Genomic DNA, 15,760 nt, shown 5'->3' with positions numbered 1-15,760 from the left:
TAACTCTTATTTTAACTGATAACATAAAAAGTAAATAAATAATGAAGACTTTTGTACATACTTTGATAATGGCAATATTAAAAAAAATGTTTCAAATGTTTTATCACTGAATATTTTATTGACATAATATGTTCAAAATTTATATACTTATAAATTCTCCATGTTTGACTAGGACCTTGTTATAAAGTATCAGAAAAGTCATGAGTAGAGAAATAAGCTATATGAATTTGTGAAAATAGAAGTGAACTTTTATTTCATAATGTAGTAGCAAGCTGGAGAAATTTCTCTTATGTGAGTCATTTTTGTATGAAGCTATAAACTTCCCTTTTTTTTTCTTTTTTAAGCCAAAAACTGTAATGGTTTCTTGTAAAATAATATAGATAAGAAAGATATTCATTTTAATTGATTCTTTTCATTGTTTAATAAAATTTCTTTGTTTGATTGCTGAAGAATTTGAATTGAGTTTTCATTATCCACTTCTGAACAATTTACTCTAAGATCCAGACAGTATTAAGCTAATGAATTTGAATTTATATTGAACCTTAACTGTCTTCATGAAGTAAATGGAAAAAAAATCACGGCAATAACTAAGTATTTATGTCGTAGAGATTTTACAATGAGGCTTTAAATAGTGCTAAAGTGTTTAAGTTGGAGTTTTACCAATTTTGCTGTTTCTAAGCATATTATATGAAAAGATGGTTTCTTTTCCTTTTTAAGAAATGGAAATTCATAAACCAACAGGGATGTTACAGAAAATTTCTTTCAAGTGGGTAGTTTGTACATTCAGTAGATTCACTTAAGCAATAACTGTTAAAATAATTTAATCTGAGAACATGCCTACATTAAAATGATATATAAAAATCTTTCAAGGCGTATCCTATTAAGTGTTTCAACATTCTCTTGATCCAAAACATTGTCACAATTTTAAAATGCATGCCCTCAGATGCATTGTTCTGACTTTGGCATTGGTATTGCCACAATTATAAACTTGTTTCTCTGTAATTGAAAACACTGAAAATTGATACACATACATTTAATTTATTGCTCCGATATTATTATCTTTTGTAAAGTGATCTTTGGGTTCTCTGTATTCTATCTAATCAAATTGGGCATTTAATAATTCCATGTTTAGCATTTGCCATGGAATTAAGTTAGGAAAGTTAATTCTGAAGAGTGACTAGGATTCCATTAAGCAAGGATAACTTTGCATTCTATAACTATCACTGTGATTCAGGCCCAAGAGGTAATGAATTCTTGAGGTACATAATAGAGTCAATTTTATATTAAATTGGTTAGTCAAATAGTATTAAACCCCACAAATAGGCTACTTATTGTAGAAATGTCATTTTTCAAAAACTACATTCAAGAAATAGAAAAACAAAAGGAAAATATGGTTTAGGAGAAACTTATTTACTTGAGCTTATTTCCCAAGAAATCACTTAGCCACTTTCCAAATGCGATATGTTTTTTGAAACATCATTTCAAATTAGTTATTAGAAGATTTGGAATAATACTGTAGACAAATAATTTATATTCATTCCCCACAGGCAGCAGTGATGGTTCTTGGGATAAAGAAACACTGTACTCTTCCCCACCTCAGGGATCTAAGGCTTCTGTTACCCACCCCCGCATACCTGGAGTGCATAGCCTTCCAGTTAGTCATCCTCTCCACCATCTTCAGCAGAGCCACCTTCTGCCAAATGGTACGATGGCATTTTTTAGCACTAAAAATAATAGCTGTAAAGGAAAAAAAAAAAGTAATAATCAGATAGTAAAATATAGGTCATAGTTGAAATGTATATTACATTTAGATAGTTAATTATGATAAAGAAAACCAGAGTATTTAAAACAAGAATTAGATTGATCAGAATAATGTAGCAAAATATTAACTGTTTTTATTAAACACCAAAGAAGAGTGGTGAGTGATAAAACATGGCACCAAACTGGTTAGTTTTTACTTTAATTTCCCTGAGTGATAAATGGGCATTGTTGCATACAAGAGGACAAATATTTTTCCTTTGATTGTCATTATTAGAGCATTTTAAAATACTTCAATTTTCAATGATTATGTTCTTAACCATTTTAATTAGTGAGATATACTGTTTCATCATTCTGTTTGAATAGAGAAATGATGATACATGTGTATTTTTTACAGGACTGGAGCTTCCTTTTATGATGATGCCCCATCCTCTAATTCCTGTCAGCCTACCTCCAGCATCTGTCACCATGGCAATGAGCCAGATGAACCATCTTAGCACCATTGCAAATATGGCGGCAGCAGCACAAGTTCAGAGTCCCCCATCCAGAGTTGAGACATCTGTTATTAAGGTAATTGTTTAATTATACGACTGATTTGCCAAAGCCAAGATCATCTTAAGTCACCATCACTCAATCCATTTTTCTTATTCCACAAGTAGTTCTAACTTTAAAAAGCTAAGTGATATAGTAAATAGATTATAAGAAAAAGTCACCTATAGTAATTAGAACCGTGGGCAGGCTAGGTTAACTTAAAGTTCTCTATTATATCTACTAAGAGGGAGATGAACACAGAGTATTAAATGATATATTTCAAATTTTGTGTATGTGCTTGTAAGTATGGTTGTGTTTGTGTTCATGGCTATGTGTCCATATTTGTGTTTTGTTATGAGCCTTGAGGTATGGAAATTAATATCTGATTTGTTTTCAAAAAACCACAAGGGTTGAATTATGTTTCTGCCACTTAACTAGCTCTGTCATCTTGATTTAACTCAATCTTTCTGATTGTTTCTATACCTAAATATGAATAATATAGTGTGGATATAAGAAACTAAATGAAATAATAAAATTGGAAGTTTTTTGTAGATTAAAAAATAAACAGGAAGTGGAAGATAACATTATTATTATACAAACATCACATATGTATAATGTACACAATTCTCTGACTGTCTCTGTATATGTGTGTGGGAGGTATGTTTACATTTTTAAATGTGTGTGTAACTGTATATACTTTTTCATTCATATTACTTTATAACGTATTTTTAAATCAAAGTACTTTAAATGCATTGACAGAATAGGCTATCAATTTTTAAACTAAGTAAAAGACACCTCACACTGCATTATCCATATTTGACATAATTATTATCCTGCTTTTCTGAATATAAAACATGTGAGTTTAGGGGAGTCTCTGGAGCATGTTTTACATAAATGGCCTTGTTACAATTTTTATTCATTGCTTGTGGGAATGCAGAATTTAATGCCCATTTTAGTATACAGTTTGGTGGTTTCTAATGAAACTAAAGATGCTCTTACCATGCAATCATATGATTTTTACCCAAAGGAGTTTAACATTAATGTATACACAAAAATTTGCACATGGACATTTATAGAATTTGTTTTCATAATTGCCAAAACTTGGAAGCAACCAAAATGCCCTTCAGTAGTTGACTGGATTAAAAAAAAAATGTGTATGTCCATCTGCTATGACTATGTTTTTTACCATTTGTGACAACATGAATGACCCTGGAGGGTATTATATGTAGTGAAATAAAGCAGACAAAGAGAGGCAAATACTGTGTTGTTTTACTTTTATTTAGAGTCTTAAAAAATAAAACAAATGAACAAACACAACAGAAATAGATTCACAGATAACAGAAATCAAACTAGCAGTTACCCGAGGGAAAAGGGTTGGGCAAGGAGCAACTAGGTGAAGGGGGTTAGAGGCACCAAACTATTAGGTACAAATAAACATGCAACAAACATATGGTGTACAACACAGAAATAACATATTTTATAATAATTGTATATGGAAAATAATATATAAAATATCAAGTTGCTATGATATACACCTGAAAAAATACAATATTGTAAGTCAACTATGTTTCCGAAAAATAAATCAACATTTATTAAATGGGTAAGCCATGGTTCAGTAAGAGAGCATATGAAAAACTGAAATAGAGAAGTTTATTAATCATAGGACCTGGAGGAAGTATTGATACTTGGCATGCCTCCAGGGACCGGACAGGGAGGTTAAGATGGAGTACAGACAGAGAGGGCAAGGCAGGACCTGAGGCAAATGCCTTGCCAGGATCCATGGATGAGTACTTTGGGGCTTCTAAGCTAAGGCTGGATTGGTCGATTCAAACCAAAGAGTAGGGTTTTGGTAAGCCTCCCAGGGATCTTATCTAAGAAGACTGTTGATCACAAGGGCTGTTGAGGAAGTTATAGCAGGAACTTATATTTGTCCATTCCTCTGGCATGCACTAGCATAAAGGGGCTAGTGTAAATTTAAGGTCCCTGCAGCCCATTTGGTCAAAAAAAAATGGATGCTGAGGCAGTAATACTAAGGAGTAGCTTAGCCGAATTCTCACTACCATACAAAGGAATATTATTAAGAGCTAAAAAGAAATGAAAAGAAACCATGAAAAGCCATGAAAAGAAACTCAAGTGCATACTGCTAAGTTAAAGAAGATAGTTTGAAAAGGTTTCGCACTATATGGTTTCAAGTGTAGGACGTGCTGGAAAAGTCAAAACTGTGGTGATCCTAAAAAGAGCAGTTCACAACTGTCCAGGCCATAGAGGGAACCAGTACATGACCTGTTAGGAACCTGGCCACACAGCAGGAGGTGAGTGGGGGCAAGCTAACAAGGCTTCAGTTGTATTTACAGTCACTCCCCATCATTCACGTTATTGCCTGAATTCAGGAATACAAACTGGGGCTCCCAATTATTCTGCATTATAGAGAGCTGTATATTTACTTCATTACATATCACAATGTAATAATAATAAACATAAGGTAAAGAATGAATGTAATGTGCTTGAATCATCCCCAAATTATCTCCAACCCCATCCGTGGAAAAATTGTCTTCCACGGAACTGGTTCTTCGTGCTAAAATGTTGAAGATCACTGCAAAAAATATCAGTGGTGGCTAGTGGGTGGGAGCAGGGGAAGAATAGAGAATGGAGAGTTTTTACGGCTATGGAAATACCCTGTATGATACTGTGATGGTTTTAAGGTATTATGCATTTTATAAAGGTCTAGTTATGTAAAAAGTTGAGTAATATGCAAATAAGATTTTTTTAAAACGTAATAGTGGCTCTGCAAACAAAGAGGAATGGAATCCCTGTTTTATGTCTCCTGCATTGGCAGGTGAGTTCTTTACTACTAGCGCCACCTGGGAAGCCCCAAACAAAGATGAGCTTATGTTCCTTATGTAATTTTCAGAAGTACCCTTACCAGAGAAAAATAACAAATATCATAGGAGACCCAGATGAACTAATAAAACATCCTTACATACTTTCTTGAGAGAATGCCAGTAAATGCTACATTGTCATTAGTCAAAGAACTGAGAAGAGAACTTTTTCAAATCCTGAGTGACTTTTAAGTACTAGATAATTTGTTAATTTGTTAATCACAGTATCAATTCAACTTACAATCATTTCTGGTAATAGTTATTACTGAGAACTTAGCATTCTTATTGCCTTGCTCATTTGAAGCAGTGTTTAGAAAACTCTCATTATACATATTAATTAAAATTATTTTAGAGGAAAACTTTATTTTCCCCAAAGAAAATGTTTAAATCTTATGTCATATCAAATAGTGTGGGGCCAAGTGGATAATTAGAATATAGTCTACAATTTGGTTGCCTGAAAAGATCCTAAATATAAAGGCCAATTAAAAGTGAAATGTTAAATACCAAAAAAGATTTAATGTATTGGGAAAAAAAGATAAAACAAGAAAAAATAGGGATCATCCCTATATGGGAATGTGCTAGTTACATTTTTTAATAGTAATGATAAAAATTAAAACTCAACCTAAATAAAAATGGAAATAAGAATTTATTGAACAAGAGAGAAACAAAAACACAGCTCTTAGTGTTATATATATATATATTTTAATTGTTATCCTTGTCTATTAATTACAAGAACCATAATGATTTTCTCATAATTTATTTTTGAAAATGTAGGTACTGGTTCAAGCACTAGAATAGGGTCTACAAGCTGCTGAACTTGAGTAGATCTACCGTGCTGCCAATTTTTAAATGGACTATTAGTTAAGAATGACCTTACCTTTTTAAATGGTTGGAAAAAATCAGAAGAAGAAAACTCTTTTATAACGCATGAATATCATATGGAATTCAAATTTTGGTATCCATAAATAAACTTTTTGGAACGTAGACACACGCCAATTTACATAATGTCCACGACTACTTTCAAATATGGAGGCAGAGTTAAATAAACTATTTGCTAACCTTCTTTTTACAGAAAAAAAAATGGCCAATCCTTGAGTTTTGATTAACTCAAACTCATGTGAATCTTAGGCTGTGGTTAATTGAAGCAGCACAAATTAAACTGCCAAACACTATAGAACAATAGGACTTGGCATTGAAAGAAAACAAGAAAAGCATCGAGGGAAAGAAAATTACATAGGTGAGGACAGTTCCAAGATGACATGGTTATTTGCTTTAAATGAAAGCCTCCAAGACAGAGTCTGCTAAGGTATTGAATTTAGATTTTCTCTGGTTGATTGTCTTGGACTACTGTAAATATTAGTGCAATAACTATGAGGAGGGCGGAAAAGGACGTATGATGTTTACACACTAGTAATTCTACATTATATCCCTAATAGCTAAATGTCTGTAAGATTATATCAAATTACTACAAGTTCTGATTTGGTCTATTATGTATCAGATTGAAATCCATGTATGTTTACTGCTTAATATTCACAGAACTTGAAGATAGAGGCTTTGAATGTTCAGTTCAGTTCAGTCACTCAGTCGTGTCCAACTCCCTGCGACCCCATGGACTGCCTCCCTGTCCATCACCAAATCCCAGAGCTTACTCAAACTCACGCTCATTTAGTCAGTGATGCCATCCAACCATCTCATCCTCTGTCGTCCTATTCTCCTCCTGCCTTCAATCTTTCACAGCATCAGGGTCTTTTCAAATGAGTCACCTCTTCACAACATGTGGCCAAAGTATTGGAGTTTCAGCTTCAACATCATCCTTCCAATGAATATTCAGGACTGATTTCCTTTAAGATGGATGGGTTGGATCTCCTTGCAGTCCAAGGGATTCTAAAGAATCTTCTCCAACACAATAGTTCCAAAGCATCAGCTCTTCAGCGCTCAGCCTTCTTTATAGTGCAACTCTCACATCCTTACCTGACCACTGGAAAAACCAGAGCCTAGACTAGAGGGACCTTTGTTGGCAAAGTAATGTCTCTACTTTTTAATATGCTATCTAGGCTGGTCATAAGTTTTCTTCAAAGGAATAAGCATCTTTTAATATTTCATGGCTGCAGTCACCATCTGCAGTGATTTTGGAGTCCAAAACTATAAAGATGCCACTGTTTCCACTGTTTCCCCATCTATTTGCTATGAAGTGATGGGACCAGATGCCATGATCTTTGTTTTCTGAATGTTGAGCTTTAAGCCAACTTTTTGACTCTCCTCTTTCACTTTCATCAAGAGGCTCTTTAATTCTTCTTTAGTTTCTGCCATAAGGGTGGTGTTATCTGCATATCTGAGGTTATCGATATTTCTCCCAGCAATCTCGATTCCAGCTTTTTCTTCCTCCAGTCCAGCATTTCTCATGATGTACACTGCGTATAAGTTAAATAAGCAGGGTGACAATATACAGCCTTGACGTACTCCTTTTCCTATTTGGAACTAGTCTGTTGTTCCATGTCCAGTTCTAACTGTTGCTTCCTGACCTGCATATAGATTTCTCAAGAGGCAGGTCAGATGGTCTGGTATTCACATCTCTTTCAGAATTTTCCACAGTTTATGGTGATCCAGACAGTCAAAGGCTTTGGCAGAAATAGATTGTTTTTCTGGAACTCTCTTGCTTTTTCAATGATCCATCGGATGTTGGCAATTTGATCTCTGATTCCTCTGCCTTTTCTAAATCCAGCTTGGACATCTGGAAGTTCACAGTTCACGTACTGTTAAAGCCTGGCCTGGAGAATTTTGAGAATTACTTTACTAGCATGTGAAATGAGTGCAATTGTGCAATAGTTTGAGCATTCTTTGGCATTGCCTTTCTTTGGATTGGAATGAAAACTGACCTTTCCCAGTCCCGTGGCCACTGCTGAGTTTCCCAAATTTGCTGGCATATTGAGTGCAACACTTTCACAGCATCATCTTTCAGGATTTGAAATAGCTCAACTAGAATTCCATCACCTCCACTAGCTTCCTAAGGCCCCCTTGACTTCACATTCCAGGATGTCTGGCCCTAGGTGAGTGATCACACCATCGTGATTATCTGTGTCATGAAGATCTTTTCTGTACAGTTTTTCTGTGTATTTTTGCCAATTCTTAATATCTTCTGCTTCTGTTAGGTCCATACCATTTCTTTCCTTTATTTATTGAGCCCGTCTTTGCCTGAAATGTTCCCTTGGTATCTCTAATTTTCTTGAAGAGAGCTCTAATTTATTGAAGAGTTCTCTAGTCTTTGAATGTTAGATAATTTATAATCCAACTTCCCCCATTTTGGAGAAATCATTCCTGCATACTATCTACCCATTTTTATATATCTATTTTGTAGAAAGCCTATTCTGTTTTCAGCAAATTGAAGAGTGATGAAGTTATTCATTAAATTAAAATTTTCATCTCAATAGATTCTACTTATATGTTGTATTTTCATAAAAGTCTACAAATTGTTCTGTTTTCTAACCACTTAAATATTTAAGTTCTCTATTATATATAGTACCTATGGTATTTCCTTTTTCCAGACCAAATATTGTAATTTCTTCTGACAAATTTTCATCCAACCTCATGATTGACTTTCTTATTTTTTTAAATCAGCCCCCACCACACCACCGCTTCCTGCATAATGTTTTAGTAGTGAACCCACAGAAAAGAGACCAAACTAACATAAAATTTAGCTTGGACAATACTTTATAAATTTAGTCATAGTTCATAACTTTTTGTTAGTTGAATGTGTGACTAAGTAAATTTCATGGATTTTGATGTGAAATGCAACTAATTTAATTCTCTATCTTTTGCTTGTATTAGTAATTTGCGTTTATCTGTATTAATTTTTTCCAGTCTATTGATTTAGGCTCTTTAGATGCTCTTTAATGTTAATATTCCAAACTATCATATTATCTATTTATACCACTTTTGTATCATTTCCAAATTGTAAAAGGATGTATCACTTGTATTACCTTAAATCACTGAGGGAAACAAACAGTATAAATCAAGAGATCAATTCCTCTTGTCATTAGAGAATTCCTAATAGGCTGAAATGCTCTACTCATTGATTCTCTTTGAGAATCATTCATCAAATAACCCCAATCCCCCTGAATGAATCTATATTTTTCTCACTTTTATTTAATAAATTCACAATGGTATTGTAAGGATTTTTTAAATGGTTCTTGCTGAAATATAAAACAAATTTAAAGAAGAAAGGCAATGTATTTTAGTAGTTTAAAATATGAATTCTGGAGGAAGCCTCCTTGGTTTATATTCCAGCTCTGCCATCTCCTAGTCTTATGACCTTGTAAAAGTCACTTAACGTCCCTGTCTTTGTTTACTCTTCTGTACAATGGGGATTATTATATTACTGCCTCGTCAGGTTGTCATAATGAGTATGTTGGTATTTATAAAATCATTAGAAGCCTTTCTACAGTAACATTATCTTCACCTTATTTCTAGTTTATTTTCTTCCAAAGTATTCAAAATCATCTGTTTAAAAATAAGTTCATAATTCTATATAGAATCTGTGACAAGATTTTGAAATACAGTTACAATAATGTAATAAGACCTCTCTCTCTCTCACACTCCTTTTTTCTTGTTTAGCTCTTTTTACATAACAAAGGCAGTGTATTTTGCTTTTGAGGGGTTGGTAGTTCAGTAGTAGGCAAATCAGACTTTTAAAGGCATTTTTTATATCACTTTTCTTTAATGATAATATAGAATTGTTTTCAGACATTTGGCAACATTCAAATTACTCTACATTACTGAATAAACATCTTTCCTCATGCTCCATATTACAATATTTTTCTGAGAACATAAAATATGATTTAATTTTAATTAATTTTCTCTACCCATCTCCTGTTGTATGGTGTGTGTGTGAGAGAGAGAGAACTTAGAGACAGTTTAGTATATTCTCATTTAAAGAACTAAACACTGAAAATTTTTATATACAGTGTATATATTTTCCATTCTGTAATAGCTTTTCTAAACAGGTCCCTAAAATGCTATATCAGTAAATAATAATTTATTTGCATGTAGTTCAAAATGTTTGCTGCTGCTGCTAAGTCGCTTCAGTCGTGTCCGACTCTGTGCAACCACATAGACGGCAGCCCACCAGGCTCCCCTGTCCCTGGGATTCTCCAGGCAAGAACACTGGAGTGGGTTGCCATTTTTTTAAAGATTATAAAAACTGGAACCAGAGTAACTAGATTCACAAAGTAGATTTAAAAAACCTTACAGTAATGTCATTTACCTAATTTGTTTTTGAGTACAGAATAGTTTATTTTGGAGCAATCATGAATAACTCTAGATGTATGGATCACTTTTATACATCATTTTTACGAAAAGAAAATTATTTTGAATAAATTTTACTTGGATTTTGAAAAGCAGTTATATACGTTCCCTTAATGTTTATTTGGGTATTGATATTAAATATGAAAAGGGGATGCTAACAAGGAAGAGAAAGTATTAAAACAAAATTCCAGGTAAGGATGCCATATATCAGTTATTGACATACAAGACACATATTTATATCCATGAGCGCATAATAATGTTAAAATGTAAACTCATTGTTCACCGTTGGAGAATTCTAGGGTACTGAATATTTTAAAAGACAATAAAAAAGGTTTAAATAAATGATAGAGGGGTGGAATGAGGCATTTCCCTGCCTTCTTCATACAGACTGTTCCTTCAGTTCAGTTCAGTGCAGTCGCTCAGTCGTGTCCGACTCTGCAACCCCATGAACTGCAGCACGCCAGGCCTCCCTGTCCATCATCAACTCCTGGAGTTCATTCAGAGTCATGTCCATCAAGTTGGTGATGCCATCCAGCCATCTCATCCTCTGTCGTCCCCTTCTCCTCCTGCCCCCAATCCCTCCCAGCATCAGAGTCTTTTCCGATGAGTCAACTCCTCGCATGAGGTGGCCAAAGTATTGGAGTTTCAGCTTTAGCATCATTCCTTCCAAAGAACACCCAGGACTGATCTCCTTCAGAATGGACTGGTTGGATATCCTTGCAGTACAAGACTCTCAAGAGTCTTCTCCCAAACCACACTTCAATAGCATCAATTCTTTGGTGCTCAGCTTTCTTCACAGTCCAACTCTCACATCAATATATGACCACTGGAAAAAACATAGCCTTGACTAGATGGACCTTTGTTGGCAAAGTAATGTCTCTGATTTTTAATATGCTGTCTAGATTGGTCATAACTTTCCTTTCAAGGAGTAAGCGTCCTTTAATTTCATGGCTGCAATCACCATCTGCAGTGATTTTGGAGCCCCCCAAAATAAAGTCTGACACTGTTTCTACTGTTTCGCCATCTATTTGCCATGAAGGGATGGGACCAAATGCCATGATCTTCGTTTTCTGAATGTTGAGCTTTAGGCCAACTTTTTCACTCTCGTCTTTCACTTTCATCAAGAGACTTTTTAGTTCCTCTTCACTTTCTGCCGTAAGGGTGGTGTCATCTGCATATCTGAGGTTATTGATATTTCTCCCGGCAATCTTGATTCCAGCTTGTGCTTTCTCCAGACCAGCGTTTCTCAGGATGTACTCTGCCTATAAGTTAATTAAGCAGGATGACAATATACAGCCTTGATGTACTCCTTTTTAGGATAACACAATAATGCATGAGAGAAACTTTCTGTTCATAGAAATCTTCTGATTATGGAATGACATATTTCAAATTTATCATATTGCAAACCCTAATGAAGTGACGAATCTAGGCCATGATTTTTAGTGTTGATTGTCATCATAAAATGCAACCAAGCAGACAGTCTGCACTTCTTGTAGAAGCATACACCACCATCTATGAAGTACTCTTGCTGCAATATCAACTTGAATCAAGCATCCAAATGTACTTATACCATAAATTCAGAGGATGGAGGAACAGAGTCAAATTAGACCCATCAAGGAACTGTGAGCTGTTCATAGAGGTGGTGACCTCTTAGAACACACAAAGTGCCTTAACTAAATAAAAAGTTGGCTTTAAGCATTCGGCATGAATAGAGAGATGCCAATTAATTGCAATGCTGGCTGACTCAGAACTTACCTTTTCATCTTTACTATCTTCCTTCTATTCCATCTACTTGACTTCTCTTTTAATTAAGATGATAATATTTATGATTACATAAGACTGAGGTATAACTTTTGAGTCAAGACTGCCTTTTGCTGCTCAAAGTGACTGTAGGAATTTGTTTCACCAAATAGGAATCTGGAAAGTTTCCAGACTGCCTGAATTCTTATAGATATGGAATAAATATAGTTCCCTGTCAACAATGAATAAGTTTGATGAGAGAGTAGGAGAATAAAGTTAAGTTGTTTATGATTACACTCAAGGGCCCTACCATTTTCCCATTTCCCATGAGTATTTCCCAAATACTCATTGGGAAAATTGAGTATTTCTTGAGAATCATCATCAAAACAATGAAAAAGAGCTATCTAAATATCCTTTGAAGCCTCAGTTTAGAAGTCTGAGTTGGAGTTTTGATGATGGCTACCTAATCTTCTACTAGATGCATGTATATTAGAATTGTTTGTTATATCTTCCAGAAGTATTTTTAAACATTTTCCTGAATGCGGAATCCCAATCCTATTATTTATCCTTTCTATTCACTTTTCCAGAAGGAGAGAATTTGGATATCACAATCAGTGTAAATGATTATGGATTTCACTAAGAGTATTTACTCACTGATGGCATATACTTCATTAGAGAAAGGAAATTTGTTGGTTTTGTTTACTTACACATAACCAGAGCCTAGAACACTGGTGTGCAATAAGTGCTCAGTGAATATCCTCTGAATGAATGAAGTCTGAGTTGTCTTAAAGCTCAGGATTTTAAGTTCTAGAAAATGCTAATCAACTTCAATTTTGTACTGTAATAGTTGTATGAAGATAAATTTAACATTTCTTCTTCCCAATTCTATAACATACTCAATAAGGGAATTGCTAACTGAAGAAGTGATGAAAATGAAGATAATTAAAATGAGAGCAGTATAAAGTAAAGTTAAATGAAATAACCCTTTAGAGAAATGAACTGTGATTATTTAATCTTACGCTAAGAAAATATTTTAAGTTGATAAAATAGAATGCACTTTGTGGTGGAGATGAGGCTGCTGAGATAGTGCATTTTTTAATGTTTAATTAATCAAATGTGTAATATTGAACAGATTATATTTTAAATTTATTTTTTACTTTATTTTTATTAACATACAGTTGATTTAAAATGTGCTATTTCAGGTATACAGTAAAGTGATTCAACTCTACATATATATGTATGTATACATTCAGCTATATATATGTGTATGTGCTTGTATATTCTTTTTCTGATTCTTTTTTCTTATACGTTATTACAAAATATTGAGTATAGTTCCCTGTGCTATATGGTAGGTTCTTTTTAGTTATCTATTTCATATATAGTAGTGTATGTTTATTAATCCCAAACTACTTTTTATTTTAGCCTTTTAGAATTCATTGTTTTAAACTCCGCCTTTGATTGTGAATTATAGTATAGACCAATACTTCTTGTTCTACCTAGAAGCAGTAAATGCAGATTTTCCTTTATGTTATTCTGTTACCATTAGTTTATTACTATGACCTGTTTTTTTCCAGTGAGAGGGTATTCCTCTTAAATTTTCATTTATTATTGTGGCTAGTTTTATAAAGATAGAACACAGCAAAAGATTGTGTTTTATTGATTGGTAAAGCTATGATGCAGGACTATAAAGCAGTGTGTTGAAGTATTAAATATTCTTCCTCTTTGTCCTACTTCAGGGCCATCTTGGAGGTTAAAGGGTCTCACACAAATGAAATGATAAATCCAGTTTACATAGTTTCCCTATAGACATTGAACTGCTTCTTTCTTATTATGTCTGAATAAAACTCATTATCTATTTTGTTTCAGTAATAATTATGAGATTCTCCCCTAAGCAATTCTTTACTGTCTCCATTATTCTCCATCTTATAGCATACTCTGGAAAGGCAAGCATATAAATATGATAAAAGAATTAAGCTGTTGAAATAAATTAATTTATTGTACAACAATGTATTCAAATCTTACTTGCTCAATGGATTTTACTTTAATGAAATTCTTCAAAGAATAATACATCATGTTCCAAAGATTGAAATTATACATTAAGTAAAATGACTGAATATGTTGTGTCTCAGTTTATAGAAACTTTCAATTGAATACTTAAGCTTTAAAAGCATAAAATTTGCATATATTAAAATGTTTCTTTAAGTAAAAGTATTAAATATTGTCTTTGCATCCTTTGTTCCTAGACAAAAAAAGCAATTAAAGTAAAAATAAGCTAAAGCTATAATAAATACTACAATTTCACCTATGTTGCCTAAGCCTTAAATTATGTTTTAAGATGTATTTTACAGTAAGATTTTAATCCAGCTTCTTTTTTTACTTAGTTTATAATATGACTTTTAGAGTGTTATGAATGTGTAAGTGAGTAAATAATGCATGAATGAAAAGAATCATCCAAGAAAACTTTCACAATTAAATACATCGACTAATGAAATAATTGTTTACCCCATGTGGAAAATAAGTAACTCTTCAATGACACAACCATTGTTACTAGAGTTTTGTGCATTAAATATTTTAGTATTTTATGAGCTAAATATCTCAGGGAAAAAATCAGTTTCTCATGCTTTCCATTAGTGCCACTGAGAAATCTCTTAGGACAGGAAAACTCATACTTGCAAAATGATTTTAAAGGGGTTGATTTATTCCAAGATTGCACTTTACCTCTGTTTGGCCAAACACATTCCACTGAAAATATGATCAGTTACATAATTATTAGAAAGAATATTAAAATGTTTGGATGGATAAACATTGACTTGAGTGAACATTTGAATAAAATAGAATGGCTAATTTAGAAAATATTATTTGTATAAAATATAATAATGTTCTTTGTTTAATATACACCATATATTTCTGCATAATCTAATTGTTAAGATTTAGCTGTAGTTGAAATTAGCTTAAAACTTAGACAAACTTAGGTACCTCTTTATTAGAGAAATCTGATTCTATATAGTGTGTATCTGGTCATGTGTGCAATTAACTACAGCATGGATTATTTATATAGACATTTATACAGACCAAAAAGGAGTTCTTCTATACAGTTTTATAAATCCATACCTTCTAATAAATGCACAGATACTCCCAAAATGACACAAACTCCAGCCTTTGAGTGCTACACAGAAGCCAAGTTTCCCTTTCATTTGTGATTTCAGAGACTTGATGTGAACTTTATTACCTTTTTTAAATTAAAAATTGTGGTTCAGTTCAGTTCAGTCGCTCATGTCCATACATGACTACTGGAAAATGATAGCCTTGACTATACAAACCTTTGTTGGCAAAGTAATATCTCTGCTTTTTAATATGCTGTCTAGTTTTGTCATAACTTTTCTTCCAAGGAGCAAGTGTCTTTTAATTTCATGGCTGCAGTCACCATCTGCAGTGACTTTGGAGCCCAAGAAAATTAAGTCACTGTTTCCATTGTCTCCCCACCTATTTGCCATGAAGTGATGGGACCAGATGCCATAATCTTCGTTTTTTGAATGTTGAGTTTTAAGCCT

The 15,760-nt window shown here is 33.5% G+C and overlaps 1 protein-coding gene across 1 annotated transcript in view; it reads left to right on the top strand.

Annotated features, from left to right (window-relative positions):
* DACH1 (dachshund family transcription factor 1) overlaps nucleotides 1-15,760 on the top strand; it is a 468,151-nt gene that overhangs the window by 322,278 nt on the left and 130,113 nt on the right. Inside the window, exons 4-5 of the mRNA XM_052650244.1 lie at nucleotides 1,548-1,703; nucleotides 2,156-2,328. Coding sequence (XP_052506204.1) covers nucleotides 1,548-1,703; nucleotides 2,156-2,328 — 329 coding nt within the window. The remainder of the gene's footprint in view (nucleotides 1-1,547; nucleotides 1,704-2,155; nucleotides 2,329-15,760) is intronic.

The sequence above is a fragment of the Budorcas taxicolor genome, chromosome 12 (genome assembly GCF_023091745.1).
Source record: "Budorcas taxicolor isolate Tak-1 chromosome 12, Takin1.1, whole genome shotgun sequence".
In the NCBI taxonomy this organism is placed as follows: domain Eukaryota; kingdom Metazoa; phylum Chordata; class Mammalia; order Artiodactyla; family Bovidae; genus Budorcas; species Budorcas taxicolor.
This window is presented reverse-complemented; position numbering and strand designations above follow the sequence as displayed.